Source organism: Aspergillus fumigatus, chromosome 1 (genome assembly GCF_000002655.1).
Source record: "Aspergillus fumigatus Af293 chromosome 1, whole genome shotgun sequence".
NCBI classification, from domain to species: Eukaryota; Fungi; Ascomycota; class Eurotiomycetes; order Eurotiales; family Aspergillaceae; genus Aspergillus; species Aspergillus fumigatus.
Genome location: NC_007194.1, coordinates 2,154,962 through 2,176,544, shown reverse-complemented (window position 1 = coordinate 2,176,544; position 21,583 = coordinate 2,154,962). Strand labels below are relative to the sequence as shown.

The following is a 21,583-nucleotide window of genomic DNA, read 5'->3' as shown; positions in this document are numbered from 1 at the left end:
GAGGTAGCAAGCTGTGTAGAGTAAGGTACCTTGAGAAAGAGGCGAGGCCTCCACTATTATTGGCTCACTGCCCATAACAGGATCTACTTAACTGTTGGCCTTGATTCCAGATGCAATGAATGACTAGTGGACTGTTCGTCTGGGCCTCAGTAATGGTAGAAGAGGTGTACGGAGTATCTACCTTGTCGATACATTATTCATTATTGGGGTCTCTACAGCCATTTTCGTATTCATAACCTTTCCTAGCATGTCGACGGTAAGGGTATGATACCTATACAATTAAAAAACGGACATACAGATATCTTCCTAGACAATTCACAGTTGACGTATTGAGAATAATTACCACAGACATTTATCTCAGGCGACTCTCCTTCTCGAATGAAGCCATGTGACGGAGTTTGACTTTGAGGATAACCCTCGAACTGCGGCTGTTGTGCGGGTGTCTGATAGCCGCCAAGCTGCTGCTGCTTCTACTGAGGCGTATGGAGTAGTGAGGCAGTTAATAGGGAACCTTAGCGAACTATCATTAATAATTATCGCGCCGGGCTCAAAGAAAAAGCCACCAGCGGATGCCACCGCCGCCCCCGAACATTCCAAAATCTATTGGATAAATGATAGTAAAGTCCAAACTTTACTCCGATAGTCGTGCCACTGTAGACTGTGAGATTTGACAAACTAGATGGTATTTGTCCTTATCGATCAAGGATGGATGGATAGATACAAGAGTGTTAGAACAATATAGCTGCGCCGGCTCAGCACTATTTGTGCCGTTTGAATTGTTCTCCGTGACAGGTACAGAGTACCTGAAGGAGGTACTTCAATAAGCACATTCCGTCCCGTTCCCGTCCGCAAGTTGCAAACTTGCAATAAATGACCCATGACCCAGTCATCCAATGAAGTATCAGGGGCAATGATTAGGCTGCTCCGACTTTCTGAGTAGACCGAGTGTGCTTGGTTTCTTCTGGCCTCCACTTTCAGCACCTCCCCCCAACTTTCCGGGGAAAGAAAACGCCTAACTGTGTATTCTGTGCTTTCAACCCACTGCCATCCATCTTCTTCTTCCGTGCCATTCTCCAACATTTAAATTTGATAATAAGGTGTCAAATAATCTTGCGTATCCATTCAATCCGTCGTCTAGAGTCGACAATCCTGCTGTTGCATGTGTCCGGCTAGCTATAATAAGCCAACCTTTGTCGTTGCCTTATTTGGTTTTTCCACCTGATCACTTGGTCGTGACTAAACGGACTTCCAACTGTGTCACTTGGCTACTCCGCATCGCCGATCCATTGCAAGCTTAAGCCCATGAGATAGATTCTGACCTTCTTGCTGCAACGTCCCCGCTATCTGCTCCTGTGGTCTCGTAGCTTCTGCGGATCAATATTCTACCCAAGTTGCCTTGCATCATTCGGCCTGAAAACGTCCAGCTTCCCGCAGCACCGGCCTTCATACCTCTCGGAAAGCTGCCACCGTAATCTACAAGACCTGTCTGGACTACCTTAAGGGGGGAAAAAAATCCAGACTCTGCATGGAGGAGCTGGAGAGCTTGATATCTCCAGTTTACCTTTGATCATTCCCAAGCTCTCTCCGAGAACCCACTTCTGAGCGCGGAAGGGCTGTCGCTTTCAGCCCACCACAACCGCCAACATTCCTTCAGCAAGGTCTTCTCTACGCACCCCAAGTACTATACCTCTGCGGTCGATAAGAGCTCATTCGCAATCATCCTCGGGGCACTTTGTCGGTGTTGATTCTGGGAGCGAGAAAGGCAGTCGACGTTCCTCATACTCGTCTGGTCACACTGTCGAGTCTACATTCTCCGTTTGGACCGGCACAGGTGATCTAGCCGAGCAGCTCGCAGATGTAGAAGAGCCTCTTCAGCATCGACTGCGGAAGTCTCTTGGTTGCGAAACGGCCCGTCCAGAAGGGTCTCGAGCTGGACTGAAGCGACAAAGGCGCAGGCGCTACATAGCTCAATCGGGCGCTGGTCGGACCGATCTTGAGAAGATATCCATCGACATTCCCTCACCTGCGCCTAGGCGAATTTCCAGAATAGAGCGGTCGTTAGCTATCATCATGTCTCCAAGCAATAGACACACCGCCCAGATACATGGCTTGGTTGGGAAACCCTTACTGTAAGAAAATCCTGCTTTCTGCTTCCTGGCTCTGCAGTACTTTCATTGACCTTCATGCAGGTACTTTACCAGTGTTTTCGTGTCATTAGGTGTTTTCCTTTTTGGCTATGATCAGGGTGTTATGTCGGGTATAATCACGTTCGTCCTCCGACTTTACGGCAGAAGGCGTCCATGCCTTGAAGTTGATGGGCATGGCGATTTTGAATCAAATGACTAACGTGAATACAGTGGTTGGTACTTCAAGGATTACTTCAATCAACCGTCGCGAGCTGCGATCGGCACAGTCGTCGCCATCCTTGAAGTTGGTGCATTCATTTCTTCCTTAATCGTTGGTCGGATTGGCGACTTGATAGGACGGCGGAAGACCATCCTCTACGGCTCTGTCGTGTTCTCTATCGGTGGCGCTTTCCAGACCTTCGCAACTGGTCTACCCATGATGATGCTCGGCCGTATCGTTGCAGGCCTAGGCGTCGGAGCATTGTCAACGATAGTACCAGTCTATCAATCAGAGATATCCGTATGCAGAATCACTCGATTTCTTCTGCCCCCATTTTTTGCCGGTCCGCTGACGCATTATAGCCGCCTCACAACAGGGGCAAATTAGCGTGTATCGAGTTTACCGGCAATATCTGCGGATACGCGGCTAGTGTCTGGGTGGACTATTTCTGCAGTTACATCGACAGCAACTATGCGTGGCGTTTGCCACTGCTATGCCAATGCATCATGGGTACCCTCCTCGGCCTAGGAAGTCTCATCATATGTGAATCCCCGAGGTAAGTATCTGAAATTGCCAATTTAAACTTCATACCATGCATATTGCTTATACAAAGGCAGATGGTTGTTAGACAATGATCACGATGAAGAGGGCATGGTGGTCATTGCCAATCTATATGGGCAGGGGGATTTGCACAACGACAAGGCCCGGCAGGAGTATCGAGAAATCAAGATGGACGTCCTTCTGCAACGACAGGAAGGTGAAAGATCCTACACTGACATGTTTAAGCGTTATCGCAAACGAGTTCTCATCGCAATGTCAGCTCAGGCATTGGCACAGCTGAATGGTATTAATGTGATATCCTATTATGCCCCACTCGTCTTCGAGTCAGCAGGCTGGGCGGGTCGCGACGCTATTTTGATGACTGGGATCAATGGGCTCTCGTATCTTGCCTCAACAGTTCCCCCATGGTATCTCGTGGACCGCTGGGGAAGGCGCCCGATCTTGCTTTCTGGGGCCGTTGCAATGATCATTTCTCTCTCTCTGATATCTTACTTCATCTATATCGATGTTGCAGCAACCCCAACTCTGACTGTTATGTTTGTCATGATTTACAATGCGTAAGTATCTTCCGTGCTCCTCTCCCTCTTCTCAACGGGTAGAACCAAATAATTTGTCCAGTACTAACGCAATATAGTTCGTTCGGCGCATCCTGGGGCCCTATCCCCTGGCTGTACCCTCCCGAGATCTTACCCCTAAGCATCCGTGCCAAGGGGGCCAGTCTTAGCACAGCTACGAACTGGGCCTTCAACTGGCTCGTCGGAGAGGTGACTCCTGTCCTTCAGGCAGCGATCAAATGGCGTCTTTACCTTGTCCATGCCTTCTTTTGTGCTTGTAGTTTTGTGCTTGGTGAGCCTCACGTTGCCGATCCGACAATCTATCGTTCACTAATTAATACCTTTTAAGTATACTTTCTCTACCCCGAAACGAGTGGTGTACGCCTGGAAGATATGGACGTCCTCTTTGGAGATGCAACGACTGCTGTGCCAACACCCGCAACACAAGCTGAGCGTGGATCGCTTATGAGTGGCAGTTCTCCCGTGCCTTCCCTGGACATCAGACGGCAGTATGGTCAGTTTGGAACGGAAAGCGCCATTCCCGGTTTAGATATTGACCCACCTAACATCAACACCCATGAGAATTCTAAACCTGCAGGGCTTAATCCTTCGGATGAAAGCAGCGGACGGCCTGAAGGTATTGGCGGCTGGATTTCAAATATTGTCACTCGCCACAGGGCACCAGGACTGCAGGCGAAAAATAATCAGTATAGACGTCTGGGGCAGGAGGAGGGTGAGAACGATTTGAACGGTCCTTGACTGCACATCATCTTGTGCTCCTCTTCGTTTCCAAGAATTGGTGCATCTACAGTTCTAATTCTCTTCTATTTTATCCTTTGCGCTTTTTTGGCGATATATCTACTCCTTCTCTTTGTGGCCTCGCCGTTGCTTCATCTTCTTCTTCTCCTTTGACAAAGGGGTACAGGGGTTTGGCGGCAACAAACAATTTGCTTTGGTGTACCTATGTCGTGTTGTGGATAGAACTAGACGGCGCGGAGTTGACCACATAGGTCAGTATGGGCTTGTTTCTTCTTCGGCAGTGTCTATGTGCGTGTGGTATAGCGGCCTGGATTTCTCCAAGCTATGAAGGGTTTCATTAGATCTTTGAACTTTGTCTATACCTGATTGAAATTTATTCAGTTCTGGTCAGGTGCGGGTTCTGGTTATGGTAGGAGAAGTCTCATCCTAAGCTTCTCATGGCATTTCATCCCTCTTTGTCGCCGTCCTTATGTATCACGTCCACCAGTGGGCATGTACTGTTCGAACAGCTAATTACCATCACCAGTCAGGACAAAAATGTGTCCGGATATTCGTGCGAGATAGCACATAAGCATCCTATATCCCACAGAGCTCTACCATCTGGCCTCTGATTTCAAGAAGGTTTTTGGTACGGAGTAGTGTATGTTGTTTCAGATACGCGGCGAAACTAGATAATTTCTCCATGGGCCACGCCAAAGACTCAGAGGACTACAGGTGTACTTTATCATAGGTATGCCGCAACAATTATGGGTAGGCACTCATTATTGGTGTCTTGAGCAGAATGAGGTGGCCAGAGCGGGGCCGATCCGATGCCGAACCACTTTTTCCGTGGAATTGGCAGGCCAACTATCCATTTGCATTATTAGTCCTAAAAGGCCACATGCTTCAACCCAGCGTCTCCAAGCCTCTTGTTTCATGCCCGCTGTAGCCACCTCTACCTTTCACCTCGTTTTCTTTTGATTTTCCTAACCCTCATTTTCTTTAACTTTTTATTCGACCCTTCTATTGCCTTTCTTTCTTTCTTTTCTTTTCTTTTTTTTTTTTTTACAAAAGTACATCTCTGATCTCGCCTGAAGATCTATCGAGGACCCTGTAGGCTCACGCTCATTATAATCTGGACACCAACCTCTTCAAATGCGAGTTTGATATGCCTGTGTACCGCCCCTGAGGATCATCTATGCCAATTCATCTCTTTCTCTAAACTCAGTATTTCAAAATCATTTTGTATGCGTTTCAATTTCCACTGGTGCCCTTGCAACGTGAACGCTGACTTCTCTGCATCGATCTAGAATGAGACCATCCACCACGACGGAAATGGATGTCGCATCAACTACCAGTGCCAATGTCGGCTCCGATTTGCGGCGTAGGAATGTTCACGCCGGAGAGAAAGTTGATAAGCTCTTCTCATCTCATAATTCCGAGGACAAGGACAAGGACGCAAAGTCGAGGCCTCAGGTATGGCGGTCATACTCATCCTGTTTCACCTGCAGAGCGTCACATCTTATCTCCAGCTAATGACCCTTTTACCGAACAGGCCAATTCTTTCTACACAATACTAGATAGTTGGGAACCTTTCATTGCGCCGATTGTGCTGACAGCCTTTGCTGTCTTCACCCGTATGTACCGCATAGGTCGCTCGAACATTGTGACATGGGATGAAGCCCAGTACGTTACATAACCTTAGCCATGCGAAACCACCATAGTGTCTAATTACTGTCGACCAGCTTTGGGAAATTCGGTTCACATTACTTGAAGCGGGAATTCTACTTTGATGTTCACCCGCCACTGGGCAAGATGCTTGTTGGCTTATCCGGTCTCCTTGCTGGCTACAACGGATCCTTTGAATTCAAATCAGGAGAGAAATACCCAGAAGATGTCAACTTTACATTCATGCGTGTTTTCAACGCCGCCTTCGGTGTCGCGTGCGTTCCTCTTGCTTATTACACTGCTCGAGAGCTCGGTTTCCGCAAGGCCACTGTTTGGCTAATCAGTCTGATGGTTTTGTTCGAAAACTCTTACGCGACTATTTCAAGGTTCATATTGCTTGACTCGATGTTACTTTGCTTCACCTTTATGACCACCATGTGCTGGGCTAAGTTTCATCGGCTACAGCACGCCAGCTTCTCAGGTCAGTGGTTCACGTGGCTCTTCCTGACGGGTATAAGTATCGGCTGCGTATGCAGTGTCAAATGGGTGGGTCTTTTTTGCACAGCATTAGTGGGACTTTATACAATTGAAGATTTGTGGAATAAATTTGGCGATCTTAGGATGCCGAAGGTCAGTACTGAAGGGAGTTCCAGAAGATTGCTGTGTACCTGACCTTTTGAACAGACAGTCCTCGTCAATCACCTATTGGCTCGCGTGGTCGGATTGATTATTATACCAGCTGTGGTATATATGCTTTCCTTTTACGTCCATTTCTGGATTCTTGAGAACAGTGGACCGGGCGACGCGCAGATGAGCTCTCTCTTTCAGGCCAACCTAAAGGGCACCGAAGTTGGAAAGGACAGCCCTCTCGAAATTGCCGTTGGCTCTAGGGTCACTTTAAAAAATATGGGTTATGGTGGAGGACTGCTGCATTCTCATGTTCAAACTTATCCCGACGGCTCCAATCAGCAGCAGGTCACTTGTTACCACCACAAAGACGCAAACAACGATTGGTTTATTTACCCCAATCGCCATGAACCTGAGTATGACGCCAGCGGACCTCTGTCTTTTGTTGGTGATGGCGATGTTATTCGTCTTATTCATGGGCAAACGGGCCGAAACCTTCATTCGCATGCCATCCCAGCTCCTATCACCAAATCTCAATATGAAGTCTCCTGCTACGGTAACATCACTATTGGAGACGAAAAAGATCACTGGGCAGTGGAGGTCGTGGATGATGTCGCGTCAAGGGACCGAAGCAGGATCCGAACCCTGACAACTGCATTCCGCCTGAGACACATCGTTCTGGGCTGCTATCTGCGTGCCGGCAACGTGAACCTCCCACAGTGGGGGTTTAAGCAGATCGAGACCACATGCGTCAAAGAGAACAATCCTCGCGATGTCTACACGCATTGGAACGTAGAGTCTCATTTCAATGATCGACGTAAGTACCGACCGAGCAGTCTGACCATTGCTCGCTCAGTCTCTCGCACTTCTGCTGTTTTCACCCCCCGGCAGATATTCCCTTCTCTTCCCCCTCGAGCAAACTGGTACCCTGGTCTGACGTGAAAATCTCGCAGTCCCACCTGGTGATCCAGGATCGTACAAGTCCCCCTTTTTTAAGGATTTTATTCATCTGAATGTTGCCATGATGACATCGAATAACGCGCTTGTTCCTGATCCAGACAAACAAGATGACCTTGCGTCAAAATTCTGGCAATGGCCCATACTTAATGTGGGCCTTCGTATGTGCTCCTGGGATGACAACACCATTAAGTATTACCTCCTCGGAAATCCCTTTGTCTACTGGGGCAGTACATTCAGTCTCGGAGTTTTTGGACTCTTAATATTCTGGTATCTCGCCCGCTGGCAGCGGGGTTACAAGGATCTCAATCAAGCGGACATCGATCACATCCATTATTCCGGCTTCTATCCTCTTCTCGGATGGATCCTACACTACTTCCCTTTCATAATCATGGCTCGGGTGACCTACGTTCACCATTATTACCCTGCGCTCTACTATGCCATACTCACCTTCGGTTTTTGTGTCGACTGGCTTACTCAGAAAATGAGTCCTGTGGCTCGTGGGTCTCTGTATGCCTTCCTTTACGTGATCATTATCGGGATGTTTGTTCATTTTCGGGTCATTGTGTTCGGCATTGAGGGACCTAGCCAGCAGTGGGCCAATCTGAACTGGCTGAGCGGTTGGCGGATTGCGAATTGATTTGGATGCCAGGCACCTACGAATATCAGCTTGAACAATTCTGTATCTATAATTCAATCGGGCGATATATTTCAAAATGTGATTGGCGCTGCCGTTGCAATTCTCGGATCATCAACTCCGTATAATACTGGATTCTCCAATGACATTTGCCTATCTGTGCAGAGGTAGACAGACATAGCAAAGCCTTCCACCATCTGCACACCAAGTGTGCTGCAGTTCTGGGACAAGCAACACCTCAAATCAGCATATAACTAAGATTTCAGCTAGCTCCAATTCTAATGTTCAAGCAATGTATACCAATCTGTAACATCTCAGCCTACAGCTACACAATGGTATTATGCAGCAATGGCAATATATTGAAATCTTGAGAGCTCTATTTATAATCGGGAAACGCAATCAATAGTGATGCTTCGTTTCGTATTCCTCATCCAGAGATTCTTTCCATCTGCCCGCCTAGACATGGTGGCTTACAAGAATGGTGATACCCACGTGAAAGGAGCTGCCCAAACACAATTTTTGATTGAACAAGGTAGCATGATATATAATTGCATAGTAGATGAGCCATCTTATGCATCGCAATATCCTATATTACCACCATGACGTGCAAGAGGGCTGAAATAAAATGCATTTTCAGACTAGCAACAAGCTCCGCGCCAACCATTTCCACCACTGCGCATTGCATCGTTCAAACCTAAGGTGATGGTTTTTGGCGTGCTTGCGCTTGCTCCCCCTGTAGCCCCAAAACCTTTCACACCACTTCGACGATCGTTCAGGTCGTACTTTCCTGCCTCGATATTGCGATAAATCCTCTCAGCAACTTCGAGGAAAGCGCGTTCGACGCCTTCACCGGACTTTGCACTGGTTTCAACGTAGCGAACAACATTGTTCATGCGGCACCACTCCTCTGCTTCTTGTCTGGTGACACGCCTCTGATTCACGTCGGATTTCACTTCCGCGAGATCGCTCTTATTTCCAACCAAAATTACAACAATACCATCTTCTGCAATTTGCCGAAGATCTTGCAACCATTGGGTGCAAGAGGTGAATGTAGAGGGACGAGTGATGTCAAAAACGAGGAGGGCCCCTGAGGCACCGCGAAAATATGAGCGCGTTATCGACTTGTAAGTCTCTTGGCCCGCAGTGTCCCAAAGGGAGAGCTTCATTTTTTTCTGTGATCGATCTCCTAGCGGTTTTCGTGGAGGGCTGGGGAGGCCCGAGGCAACAGACTCGTGGGATGCAACCATTGCTCTCGCCGTTGAAGATGATAGAGCAGAAGAGTCAGAAACATCGGAATCTACCCCCAGACTCTTTGATGCTGGAGGCCCAACTGGAACAATACGCGATCCGAATTCCACGCCAATAGTAACATCATGACTGGAGGAGAAGCGTCCTTCACAGAGTCGAATAGTCAACTTTACAACAACACGCAGGTCAGCACAGTTCTATCTGAGGTTCAATATAATAACCGGGTAAATGAGTGTGACACACTCACACTAGACTTTCCAGTGCCGGAGTCTCCAATACAGACGAGCTTAGCGATGTAATCCCATGGCTGTGACATGGATACAAAAGAGGTCTGATCGGGGGTGCAGATAATGTTCTGTGGTATCAGTGAGCAGGAGGTGGCCAATATCAATAAACTTCACTCATACTCCAATGCCTCCCGTAAGAGAGTCACATCGGTACGCTAGATTTGTTGTTCTAGATGCTTCGATGAGGAGGTACTTGTGATCAATTCGACTCTGTATCCAGAATCTACAGAGCATGGTCCTGAGAAAGATCTGCTGAGTCATCTCCGCTGACCCTGTCCAGCCATATGACGAGTGTGCTCCCGTCACATCATCCATTATCTCTGAATATCTGTTTCACATGAGCAAGTCTATGGATTTATACCAACATCTTATTCGGACCTCTTTCAGGCTCACTCATGTCAAGTGATTTAAGAATAGAGACTAACCCTCTAGATGATGTTCCTTCCCTCTCCTCCCTTCATTTTTGTCCAATATACCCATGATACTGATCATTTTGTCCGACCACACACCATTAGAGACTCTAGTCACGATAACAACTGAGGACTTTAAGACGAATCTTCATTTAGCATGAATCAGAACCTCTAGCAAGTCCAGACACACTGCAGGTCATGTTTTCAGAGTGTATGCATTCCAAGCTAATAAAGAGCTACCCCGCTATCCTTTGCATCATTCCTGCTGGTCTCTGTTTGCCTGACTCACATCGGTAACATAGACGCCTCGCGCTTCCTTGCTCAGTCACAGTCACGACTGGGCCCTCCTATCGATGATGCACGGCATAATGGCAGTGATCGTCTCAATGCACGATCTGGGATTCCTCGCCTTTCTTCATCGCGAGCATTTTTCCGAATGACACTAGATCCTTACCACCAAGCCACATCCCAGGTCTCTAATCTTCCTTTCGGTTCACGAAATGCCCCTCAGCACGCGCCTCTGTTCTTCAGCGCCACGGATGATTTCCGTGACGAGGATGATGAAGCAGAGCGGGAGCGCGAGATTGCGGACTTCTACGCCTTGCAAAGGTCACGACGGCATTTTGGCAGCAGCCAGCTCAAAGAATCTTCGGAAATTGGAGGGGATGGCGACAGTTCGATCAGCCTTGAGCAGCAGCTTCTCCAGGATGACAGATACGTCAAGCGCGGGAGGATCAGAAGCTCTTGGCGTGCGAGAAGTAAGTCTATGGACAGGGAAAGCGGGCGTGCATTTGAGTCAATTGCGATGACGGCCGATGACCATGGAGGTCCCGATGAAGTCCGACGAAGTCGTAGTCTCAAAGAGAATTTGGTCAATGTTCGCCTTGAAGATACATTGAGATCAGACGAAGATGTTGACAAGGCCGGCTCAGTTGAGGGTCTTGATGATAGTCCTCCATCCGTCCAGCTGTTCCGGGAACAAGCAAGCTCAGAGCCAAGGATTCTTGGTATCGAGACGTTCCTCGGGCCGAGCGAGGTAGATAAGCAACAACTTTTCGATGACCATGAACCATCAAGCATAGCGGACTATGGTCTTGAGCCTTATTCAGTAGGGGAGACGCAATCTGGCGCCCATGACACTTTCTGGGGGAAGCTCTTTTTGATATCTCTTGGCTGCCTACTTGCTACCTCATTTCTCATTTATTTGCACACATCTGCGCCTTCCGGTGACAAATCGAGATGGGGCGACACCATATATCACACTGTTCATGGATCCTTCTATCTCCTCGGCATCTATACGGTAGTCTCGGTATTTATATCACTTCTTTGGCTGGCGTCGCTGCTGTATTACGTGCGCCCTTTGGTCTATGCAATGATCTTTGCAGTTCCTGTTATCCTATATGCTTTCTCGCTTTACCCCTTCATCTCGAGTTTCAAAGGAATCTGGCATGGGACTAGCATTCAGGACAAAGCCATGAGGGTCGTCTCTCTCCTACCGTTCATTGTCTCAAGTTTTTGGATATATAATGTTGTCCGGAGCCGCCACGCAATTGCCAAAGCCATCGACATCCTTGAGTTCGCCTGCCGAATTCTCGCTGCGAACCTGGAATTATTACTTCTTGGCCTTGGCATTCTGATTTGTATTGTCTCCTGGACGTGGGTCTGGATGCTGATGTTCGCTCGAGTTTTTTTAGGTGGGCACATGTCAAAATCGCACGCTTTTGCCCTCAACATCAGCAGCTGGTGGCTGGGAACATATTTTGCCTTCGTTTACATCTGGTCATTGGGAGTCATCGCCGGTATCCAACGTTCAGTTACAGCTGCAACAGTGAGTCAGTGGTACTTTCACCGTCTTGCGAGCCCGAAACCCACGTCTCGGCAGATAGTACAGGCGGCTTTTGTCCATTCTGTCACCACGTTGTTCGGCACAGTCTGTTTCTCTAAGCTGATAGCATTATCTACTCGGCTGCCACTTCTGTTACTACCAACTCGCCTATCTCGGCTTCTGAATCTTTTCGTGTACTCACTTGTTCCTTCTCCTCTCGCGGCGCTCACAGACCCTCTTACTCTCACTTACGCCGCTATTCATTCCCAACCGCTCATACTATCTGCTCGTGGCCTCCTTGAAATGCAGAGTGTCTCACTTGCGACGGCGGTGTCGTCACTCCACATGAGGTCGACTTCTTGGTCCCATGCGGGTTCTGCACCGCTCCTCTCCTACCGGCTTTCGAAGCTCTTTCTTCACGCTGCTCGCTTCATGATGTCTTTGACACTCGGTTTTGGAGGATGGGTAAGCGCTGCCCGGAACCTCGAGGTTCCCGGCCCGGGTAATGGAGTTCATGGCAGTATGTATGCCTACGTGGTCGGTCTCATTGCAGGAATCATTGGCTGGAGTATCCTAGGAGCGGCTGAAGGCGTCATCGCAGATATTGTCGATGCCTCGTTCATCTGCTGGAGTAGTGAAGTTGGGACTCGTGGTGGAGAAGCCCGGTATTGCCGAGAAGCTGGCTGGCTTTTCGGTGAACATTTGGCAAATGACCTTCGCCATACATCCCATACACATCATCAGCCTGAGCCGTAAACATTCTGGACAGGTCCTTTATACCATCCCTCGATCGCTCATTCCACATTCGAATCCAGCTCTTTAATGGGCCTCGTTTTCAACACCAATTTGAGTAGATGGTCCTATGTCATGGCGTTGAGATCTTACTGAGACCATTGCATCTATGCATATGTGATTTGAAGATCGCATCACATTATAAATACTAGGGTTTGCATCTCTTTTGAATAGCAGGATTCCACCTTTTCTTTTCGCGCAACGACATCGTAGATGTCATATTTTCGTGAGTGGTTGCGCTAACCAGCATCGACTAGACTACTCATCAAATGATGATGTGGAATAGATCTTAGAAGCCATTGCCATTGCAATGAATCATCTCAGCGTGGGCCAAATAGTCTCAACTTTGTAGTAAAAAGTCCAGAATATGCAGAGTATTCCCATCCATTAGAACTACATATTTTGTTATACGCAGATAGGAAGGCGCATGCCATGATTTAGGCCCCTAAAACTGTGCTAACACTTGTCTAATTCTGGAAAGAGTTCAAAACTGTGGTATCACGACACAACGCAAACTGAAAGTGGACTCGTCTAACGCCCGCTGGCTTGAATTGACTGACTGACAAATCAGAAAAAGCCAACAGAAATAGGAAGGAAACGATAGTCACGGTTTGAAGAAAGGCAGCCATAGCATGATAATCTGTCGTCTTGTCATAAATCCAGTCGGCAGCTCCAATCCACGCCTTCTTTCATACACCACTCTCTGAGAATCGCACACCCAAATCGAACAGTTTCCACAGGTGCTGATGTTTTCCCGGGTGGAAAAAGAAACTCCCCAGTATAGTCTCCGATCTTGAGCTTCTGCTTTCCCAGATGTGAATATCTTCTTGAGCGTCTAGACCACGTCTCAGGAAATTCACGGGCAAGAATATCCTCTGAAAGGCCCTGCAGGCCCTCGAGCCATAGTCTCTGGGACTCCTTATAAAAGTCAGGTAATCGTTGTTTTAACTCAATGATATCTCTTCGATTCTTCTTGTACTCATCCGACGTGACAGTAGTGCCGTCACTTCCTGGGGTGGGCACAGGAGTATGATCTCCTGGCAATGGAGTAACTGCAAGGCGTTCCAAGTCGAGAGCGTGAATCGCATCATAAGACACAGCACCAAGAATCAAACAGAGACTGTGGAGTCTCGGGTAAGGGACACTGTTCTTTTTCACAACACGCCAATAGGCGAGTATAGATAGCCAGGTTGATGAGTCGCCAACTTGACGGGCCAAAGCTTTAGACTGATCATCAGCAACAAATGCGAGAATAAAACAAAGGACAGCCTCTATCGCCGTCACAACTGCAAGTTTTTCATCAGCAGCAGTCACCGCATCTTTGTTGGTATGCCTCTCTGCAGCATGCTTCAACTCCCTACCCAAGTTACCAAGTCTCTGGTATTCGTCCTTCCAAGCTCGACGCTCAGAGTTCCGGAACCGAGACACAGGATTATTAGAATCTGCGGATGCCGACTTCAAAGAGTTCACCTGGTTTCCTGGTTGATCTTTGGTGCAATGATAGGACGTCGATTTCCCCGCGCTATGAAATGTCTCGATACGAGCAGCAGGGTTCTTTGCATCCTTGGTCGGAGACCCCGCAAAGTTCTTTGATTGATTTGATACAGGGTTAGGAGACGCAGGAAGTCGGGACTTTTCTGGGGTTGGTGCCCTGGGCTCCTTCGATCGTTCTTTCATTGAAGTACTTGCGTCCACGTTAACCGTATCCTTAACTGTGTCCTCCAGCCGGTGGGATTTGTGGCTGGTATGCCTGAGTGCAAAAGTATTGGATTCGTTAAGTTGAGCTTTGGTCACTCGGGCTCTCTCGGAATCCCCTTGCTGGTTAATGGGCGAAGATGTGAAAGCTGCTTTCCTCTTGGCAGAAAATTTCAAGAGAGCCTCGATGCGCTTTCTATTCGATCTTCCGTATTTGAGTTTTACCACCAGCCGGGGCTGCGATGCCATACTTTCTTTGGTATCTGTGGAAGGTGGCGTTTGTTCACCTCTCTGAGATTGCAAGTCAAGATTTGGTGTGTCACCGAAATCAGAGACCCTAGAATCTATAGGAGTAGCAGTGCATTTATCGGCCGTCGAGTTCAAACTTCTGCCATGCAAGCTGGGTCCAATCGTTGCGTATGGCTGCAGTTTGCCGTGGTCATGCGATTTCGGGTTCTGTACACTCTCCTTCGACGGTGAAGAATCAAGATGCTTTAGTAGTTTAGACGAGCTTGACACTGGGCGGCTTTCAAGCCTTGCTAGCTCTTTCTCAATGTCAGGCGGAAGAGTTGGTGACAATAGCCTGGGTAACTTAGGGCTGTCTGAAGTAGGTGGTAAAGTTGGTGATAGTAAATCAGGCAACCCGTTGGTCTTTGAGGACTCAGAACTCTTGCTCCCGATCATCCCCGGCGAAAGCCTCGCTTTCTTTGAAGAAACTACATCTGCCTGCTCCCCTTCATGTGACCCTAGATGCACATGACCGAGCTCTGGCGGCCTTTTACGCCCTACACTCTCGGGTACATATCTGACTGATGACTTCGTCGATAGTGAGTTGATTGACTGTTTTCCCGAATGGTCCACGGACGTAGTGGCCTTCATCCCTGATCGCTTGTCCTCGGAGGTATGAGGAGCTGAAGTCTGTGTAACAGGCTCTTGATTGATAGGCGAGACTGAAGCACCGCTCTTTCTCCTATTCCTGTAATCGTTCAAGCTGATCTTCTTTTTCAACGACCCAGCTGAGGGCGTGCTTGCCGCAGTTTGAGGCCCTGAGCGCTTGTCTGACATAATGTTCCCTGTTTCGTCTGACCAATCCCCCACGGCCACTAATAAAGAGTCACCGTCTTGGTGAGTCAGGAATGTCATGTACTGTAGTTCTTGTTCGTCTGGAGTGAAAGGCCCGTCATCACCCACTGCCCAGTTGTTGATAAATCGGGCACCAGGACGGAAAGGCACATCGGTGGGAACCGTGAGCAAGAACGGATAGAAAGGAAGGACCTCTTGGTTAAGGTGTTCCAGTCGTTTATCGACTGAGACTATTTCCGGCGCAGATGTTTGTTGTAGCGCAGACTTGGATTTTCTCATATCATCGTCCACAGGAAGAGTAAGTTGACGATTCACCGACATTGCAGTCCCTCAATCAAATCATATAATGCGTGGAGGATGGCACGAGGCGTAGACAAAGACAATATTGCTCGAGTTTCGGTTTGCTTTTTATCCTTCTTGAAGCGTGTTCTAGAGGGCGCTAAACACTCCGAGCCTTTGTCTTCCGGAATCGCATGTAGGAAAACTCGCGGCCTAAAGAAAGACAAACATAGAACGTTAATCTCCTGTTTCGAATTAGGAATTGCGTCATGAAGCTAAAATGACAATCAGTCTTGTCGGCTTGGTCCAACTGTTGCTAACCTTGGTGTAACGACAGGGTTGCGACTCTAGCTTAAGGGGGAAGTGCAATTCACAGGACAAGCACTCGCCGATGCCGTCAACCCAGACGAATGCGTCCGAAAGACAATCTCCTCGTGTTCCAGCTCAGCGCGAGAGAATCAAGCTTCATCCAGCATGATTAATGCGGTAGAACTCTAAAGTGATTTGTATTGGCAAGCAACACTGTATGCCGCGCCAAAAGTAATTCACAGAGCCATGGGTAACGCTCCCGATGCACTCGCTAATCGAGTTCAAATTTGAGGAAACAAAGGGTTGACATTGGAGGGTAGAATAGTTCCTCAGAGAATTATGATCTCTGGTGTTGGTGAGCTCCCTTGGGGTTGAGCGCGGTGCGGAGATGCTTGGCAGTATGAAAGAGGGAACTCGATGTCTCTGAAACTACTGATTACATCGCCAGGGGATAAAGATGGCCTAATTGAAACTTCTGAATGCATAGGAACAATGCTTTTGCTCCGAAGTGGGCTTCGACCTACCAGGTCCTTACGTTCAATTTCTATCACGATTGTCATTAAAATATATAGTTATATTAAGGTGAGTACGATGCACAGTGGGACATCGCCGCCATAAGTGCACATCGGACCATAAGCTCCCGTGTCAACGCAAGTACACATCAAATCGCAGGTACATACCCTCAAAGCAGGGCCATAATTGCCTCGAGGAGCGAAGAAGAGAGGTTTCTGCCTGCCGCTACATGTTAAATCATTGACGATCGTCATCTGCGAATTTATCCCTCCAAAATGCGCGATAATGTTTTTGGCGTCCGATAGCGGAAATTTCGTCTAATTCTTTCGGCGTCAGTCGGAAGCGCAACGCGCGCAGATAGCTGCTGAGACGAGACTCCTTGCTGCTTGTTGTGATTGAAACATCACCCCGGTCTATGGACCACCTGAGCAGGATCTCACCTTCACTGACCCCATATTTGTAGGCGAGAGTTTGCAGTACCTCCCCGAGGGGCCCATCCTTTGCTCGAGTAATGGGCGTAAGAGGCCCGTAGCTCGCTGTCTTGATTCCCTTGTCTCCCTGGAACTGAACAAGGCCACCATGCTGTATATATGGGTGGTACTCAATCTGGTTGATCGAGGGAGTGACCTTGGCGGATTTGAGAATTGCCTCTAGGTGACTTTGCAGGAAATTGGAGACACCAATAGACCTGGCCTTCCCAGCTGCCTTGACCTTCTCCATGGCAGCCCAGGCTTCTTGCAACTCATTGTCTGATTTGGCGAAGAATGGGGAATGGATCAGATATCTGCAAGGTGCAATAGAGCGTATCAGTCTCGTAGGTCGACGCAGTCATGTACTGTGAGGATAAGGTGCACTACTTACAGGTCCACATAGCTGAGTTGCAGTTTCTCCAGGCTTGCATCTATAGCTCTGGGGATGTCCGCAATATTCGTAATTACCTTGGTTGTCACAAAAAGCTGCTCCCGTGGGACGCCACTCTCTTTGATGGCCAGGCCTATCTCTGGTTCTGTACCATAGACTTCCGCGCCATCCAAGTGGTGATATCCTAGCTTGATTGCAGTTTTGATCGACTCAACTAACTCTCGATCAATGCCTGTCGCCCCGCCTTTTTTGAACCAAGCTGTGCCAGTGCCATATCCAAGCTGGCATAAGGAGAATTAGTTTAACAAATTCGACCAGGGGGATTCCCACTGTGGGAAGTTGTGGAGAAGAGCTGATGGAGAATACTTACAATCGGAATCTTAACGCCGTCATTCAGCTCCACACTGGGGATTTCCGTAGACGATTGAGCCATGCCCTTCGAGAGCCGAGATAATGTCAATGGGTTCACGGTATGTGATCTAATAATGAATTACCTCTATATATCGATCAACTGCGAACAGCTGGCGGGGGTGGTCGACTAAAAGATAAATATTAACAAATACTCAGGCTCAACAAAATGTAATCGTAGTATTAGCGGGACGTACCAATATATTATATTATAAAATGTACTCAATCATTCGCAACTCTTGCTAAATTGATGCGATTCCAGATAATAGTTTCATCAAGGTTTAAGAATAGGTGGGGTACGGCTTAATTCCGTGGCATGCGGAGTATTCATAATCTATCAGCGCTCAGCACCACTATCATCATAACTCTGTACTGTTACCGCTCAGTCCACTTGTTATTACTATTATTATAGGTAGATATATCTTATGGACCCAACTGTGAGTAAATATCGATATCTGCGATAATGTACTCATGACCTTCTTGCTAGTAAACAGTCCAAGTGTCCAAGGAGTCAAGTATCCATACCAACAGAAGACAATGATGACAATGAGGACATTTTGATGGTGTCAGTAGTAATTATACCAAGCCGCTAGTAATGATAACAATCAATAATACAGAACTCCATTCGTTATGGCCTTACAAGTATGGAAATAATATCTTCTATACCTTAGAAAGGTGCAAGATTAATTTTAAGTACGTACCTAGTAGGGCTCTGTATTATTACTTGATCTTTCTGTCGCTTGCATTGAATGGATTCTATTAGAAAATGTCTGTTGTTTAACAACTCTGAATAGCTACATGGAGATTACTAAAGATACAATAAAGGTAGATTCTTACTTACCTATGATTTATCATGTATTTACAAATGCATCGCATCGGTACCTTAGGCCGTACAGAGTACAATAAAACATACTAGGTAATAAACACTAAGGTGACTCCACACACAGAACTCTCTACAGGGTGATTCACGTAGCTATGCAGTAATCATGCTGCTTGTCATTTCCACTGAACATTTTAGCATTAGCTTTTTTCAGACATCGAAGATTTTAAAGTGATCGCATCATACTGCATCTTTAAAGACCGTTATTCTAATTTCTCTTGGAGACAATTCTCACCGTTTCTTCACAGAGTACACACTGTAGAGACGCTGTTTTATGTCTTTGCGGAGTAGACTCAGCCGATTAAGGTCTATGCGATATCCTCTGGGCCACATGGCAAACCAACTCTCGACTAGGGCAGCAGGAGTTTCCCTTGCAGAACTTCCGAAATCTAATGTGTTTACAACAAAGCTCCCCCCAGATCCTGCTTTCGAGACCCCGGAGTCTTCTCACAAGGCGCCCAGAGAGACTCTCGGTCCCCGTCTGGTGAAAGGAGCTCTATACACGTTTGTTCGGCCGGAGCCAGCAGGGGAAACCGAATTGTTGAGCGTCAGCCCTAAGGCGATGAAGGACCTTGGTCTGAAAATGGGCGAGGAACTTACGCCTCAATTTCAAGCATTAGTATCCGGAAATGAGATCTGGTGGAACGCAAAGGATGGAGGAATTTACCCGTGGGCTCAGTGCTATGGAGGTATGACGAACTCGCGGCTCGAAAGCATACGAAGCGATTGTTAATGACTTGTAGGATGGCAATTGTACGTTTTCTGATCCAAATTGGACTTTTTTTTTGGATAGTATTGACCGGGCACAGTGGTTCCTGGGCCGGGCAACTTGGTGATGGAGTAAGCCCTGTATTCTGTGAAATGAGCCTCCGGCGAGAGAAATTGACCCGTATCAGCGAGCAATTAGCCTGTTCGAGTGCATCAATCCTCAAACGAAGCGCCGATTTGAATTACAATTGAAGGGAGCGGGAAAGACGCCATATTCACGCTTCGCTGATGGCAAGGCTGTTCTTCGGTCGAGTATCCGCGAGTACGTTGTGTCAGAAGGTAAGCAGTCATAATTAGTGGACTCGCAATTATAGCTCATGGTCTTCCTAGCGTTATCTGCCCTTGGTGTTCCTAGCACTCGAGCTTTGGCAATCACTCTACTTCCAAAGTCAAAGGTTCTGCGTGAGCGGATTGAGCCTGGTGCTATCGTTGCTCGCTTCGCGGAGACTTGGCTCAGAATTGGGAGCTTTGATCTGCCGCATTCGCGTGGCAACCGAGACCTCATCAGAAAGCTAGCGACGTTTACCGCCGAGGACGTTTTTGGAGGATGGGAAACGCTGCCAGGTGTTGTATCCTTAGGTTCGGATCAATCCGCAGATGCCGTCGATAATCCTGCCAGAGGCATTCCCCGAGACCATGCAGAGGAACACCAGGGTGTAACTGAAAATCGATTTGCACGACTATACCGTGAGATAGTGCGTCGCAACGCGAAGACCGTGGCAGCCTGGCAAGCGTATGGTTTTATGAATGGCGTACTCAACACGGATAACACCTCGATCTTGGGACTGTCTCTCGATTTTGGCCCATTCGCCTTTATGGACAATTTTGACCCACAGTATACCCCGAACCATGACGACCACCTGTTGCGATACTCCTATAAGAATCAACCAACCGTCATCTGGTGGAACCTGGTTCGTCTCGGAGAGGCTTTGGGGGAATTAATTGGTGCTGGGGACAAGGTTGACGAAGAGTGGTTCTTGAAAGATGGGTTAACCGAAGAAACCGCACCACCTGTTGTGAAACGCGCTGAGGCCATCATTGAACGGACCGGTGATGAATACAGGAGCGTGTTTCTGAACGAATATAAACGCTTGATGAGCCGCAGGCTAGGATTGAAGACCCAAAAGGAGTCTGATTTCCACGAACTGTTCTCGGAGATGTTGGATACATTGGAAGCTCTAGAGCTTGATTTCAATCACTTTTTCAGGCGACTCTCCAACGTAGCACTTGCTGATATCGAGACTGACCAGCAACGAATGGACACAGCACCCATCTTCTTTCACAGCGAAGGGTTCGGCGGTATTGGCTACACAGAACGGTCTGCAAAAGAGCGCATAGCTAAGTGGCTCGCGGCTTGGAGGATTCGAATCCTTGAAGATTGGGGCATCGAAAACGACGCAGATCGACAGAAAGATATGAATGCGGTCAACCCGAAGGTGAGTCTCAAGCGTTTCCTTTTCCTCACGTCAAGTTTGTTCATCTTATGCTGCCTGTACCTTGCTCACACCCTCGCCATGGTATCGACTCATGATGCCTCGCTGACGTGTACATGCTACAGTTTATACCACGCGGATGGATTCTCGATGAAGTGATCGAACGTGTAGAGAAAAGAGGAGACCGGAAAATTCTTGACCGTGTCATGCAAATGGCTCTTGACCCTTTCAGAGATTCATGGGGCTTGGACAAAGATGAAGAGGAACGTTTTTGCGGCGATGTTCCCAGATATAAAAGAGCCATGATGTGTAGCTGCAGCTCATGAGACGCTATCAATGAAATTCGAGTTCTTGACAGTCACTGTTGACATCTACATTAGATAGCAGTTGAACCTCTTCTACTGCACACCATCGGATATGCTTGATCATGGACACGTTTAAGACCCTGTTGCATTGGGTATATGCATGTTGTCTCTTGGTATTCACGCAGCTATTTCCTAGGACAGCAATCACGACGCATCTCAAAGACCATAGCTTGGATCATGGAGTCTTGAATGTTCAATATAGCTGGTCAATGTCACGACTAGACACTCCCGTCTTCAACCTTTTGATATTTATGACTTCAGAAAGCATGCACTATTTAGATGACTCTCACTACAGCCCAGTCAGCAGTCAGCACCTACTCCGACTCTGTTTTGAGTTTG

General features: G+C 47.7%; 7 protein-coding genes across 7 annotated transcripts; 4 read left to right on the top strand and 3 right to left on the bottom strand.

Moving 5' to 3' along the window:
• Nucleotides 1-647: 647 nt before the first annotated feature.
• Nucleotides 648-4,914, top strand: AFUA_1G07700 (putative MFS monosaccharide transporter). Its single transcript, XM_745423.2, has 7 exons — nucleotides 648-2,129; nucleotides 2,190-2,267; nucleotides 2,358-2,646; nucleotides 2,709-2,902; nucleotides 2,964-3,464; nucleotides 3,542-3,753; nucleotides 3,811-4,914. Exons 1-7 carry the CDS (start codon nucleotides 2,071-2,073, stop codon nucleotides 4,218-4,220), a joined length of 1,743 nt encoding a protein of 580 aa, XP_750516.1. The 5' UTR covers nucleotides 648-2,070; the 3' UTR covers nucleotides 4,221-4,914.
• A 352-nt stretch (nucleotides 4,915-5,266) lies between these two features.
• Nucleotides 5,267-8,383, top strand: pmt2 (uncharacterized protein). The gene is made up of 6 exons (XM_077803868.1): nucleotides 5,267-5,444; nucleotides 5,510-5,675; nucleotides 5,755-5,885; nucleotides 5,945-6,497; nucleotides 6,552-7,311; nucleotides 7,448-8,383. Exons 2-6 carry the CDS (start codon nucleotides 5,511-5,513, stop codon nucleotides 8,089-8,091), a joined length of 2,253 nt encoding a protein of 750 aa, XP_077660039.1. The 5' UTR covers nucleotides 5,267-5,444; nucleotide 5,510; the 3' UTR covers nucleotides 8,092-8,383.
• Nucleotides 8,384-8,439: 56 nt separating this feature from the next.
• AFUA_1G07680 (Rab family GTPase) lies at nucleotides 8,440-9,938 on the bottom strand (the record flags this gene model as incomplete). Its single annotated transcript, XM_077803867.1, has 3 exons — nucleotides 8,440-9,533; nucleotides 9,584-9,691; nucleotides 9,744-9,938. 3 exons carry the CDS (start codon nucleotides 9,936-9,938, stop codon nucleotides 8,727-8,729), a joined length of 1,110 nt encoding a protein of 369 aa, XP_077660038.1. The 3' UTR covers nucleotides 8,440-8,726.
• A 200-nt stretch (nucleotides 9,939-10,138) lies between these two features.
• On the top strand, nucleotides 10,139-12,614 carry AFUA_1G07670 (uncharacterized protein; the record flags this gene model as incomplete). Its single annotated transcript, XM_745420.2, has 2 exons — nucleotides 10,139-10,244; nucleotides 10,336-12,614. The coding sequence occupies exons 1-2, from the start codon at nucleotides 10,232-10,234 to the stop codon at nucleotides 12,612-12,614; spliced, it is 2,292 nt and encodes a 763-aa protein (XP_750513.2). The 5' UTR covers nucleotides 10,139-10,231.
• Nucleotides 12,615-13,001: 387 nt separating this feature from the next.
• Nucleotides 13,002-16,387, bottom strand: AFUA_1G07660 (uncharacterized protein). The gene is made up of 2 exons (XM_745419.2): nucleotides 16,029-16,387; nucleotides 13,002-15,920 (listed from the first exon to the last, which is right to left on the bottom strand). The coding sequence occupies exon 2, from the start codon at nucleotides 15,747-15,749 to the stop codon at nucleotides 13,302-13,304; it is 2,448 nt and encodes an 815-aa protein (XP_750512.1). The 5' UTR covers nucleotides 15,750-15,920; nucleotides 16,029-16,387; the 3' UTR covers nucleotides 13,002-13,301.
• Nucleotides 16,388-16,515: 128 nt separating this feature from the next.
• Nucleotides 16,516-18,070, bottom strand: AFUA_1G07650 (aldo/keto reductase). The gene is made up of 5 exons (XM_745418.2): nucleotides 17,996-18,070; nucleotides 17,885-17,928; nucleotides 17,761-17,826; nucleotides 17,391-17,671; nucleotides 16,516-17,313 (listed from the first exon to the last, which is right to left on the bottom strand). The coding sequence occupies exons 3-5, from the start codon at nucleotides 17,821-17,823 to the stop codon at nucleotides 16,767-16,769; spliced, it is 891 nt and encodes a 296-aa protein (XP_750511.1). The 5' UTR covers nucleotides 17,824-17,826; nucleotides 17,885-17,928; nucleotides 17,996-18,070; the 3' UTR covers nucleotides 16,516-16,766.
• A 658-nt stretch (nucleotides 18,071-18,728) lies between these two features.
• On the top strand, nucleotides 18,729-21,558 carry AFUA_1G07640 (uncharacterized protein). The gene is made up of 6 exons (XM_077803866.1): nucleotides 18,729-19,367; nucleotides 19,422-19,431; nucleotides 19,488-19,518; nucleotides 19,575-19,725; nucleotides 19,777-20,882; nucleotides 21,005-21,558. The coding sequence occupies exons 1-6, from the start codon at nucleotides 18,953-18,955 to the stop codon at nucleotides 21,203-21,205; spliced, it is 1,914 nt and encodes a 637-aa protein (XP_077660037.1). The 5' UTR covers nucleotides 18,729-18,952; the 3' UTR covers nucleotides 21,206-21,558.
• The last annotated feature ends 25 nt before the right edge of the window (nucleotides 21,559-21,583 follow it).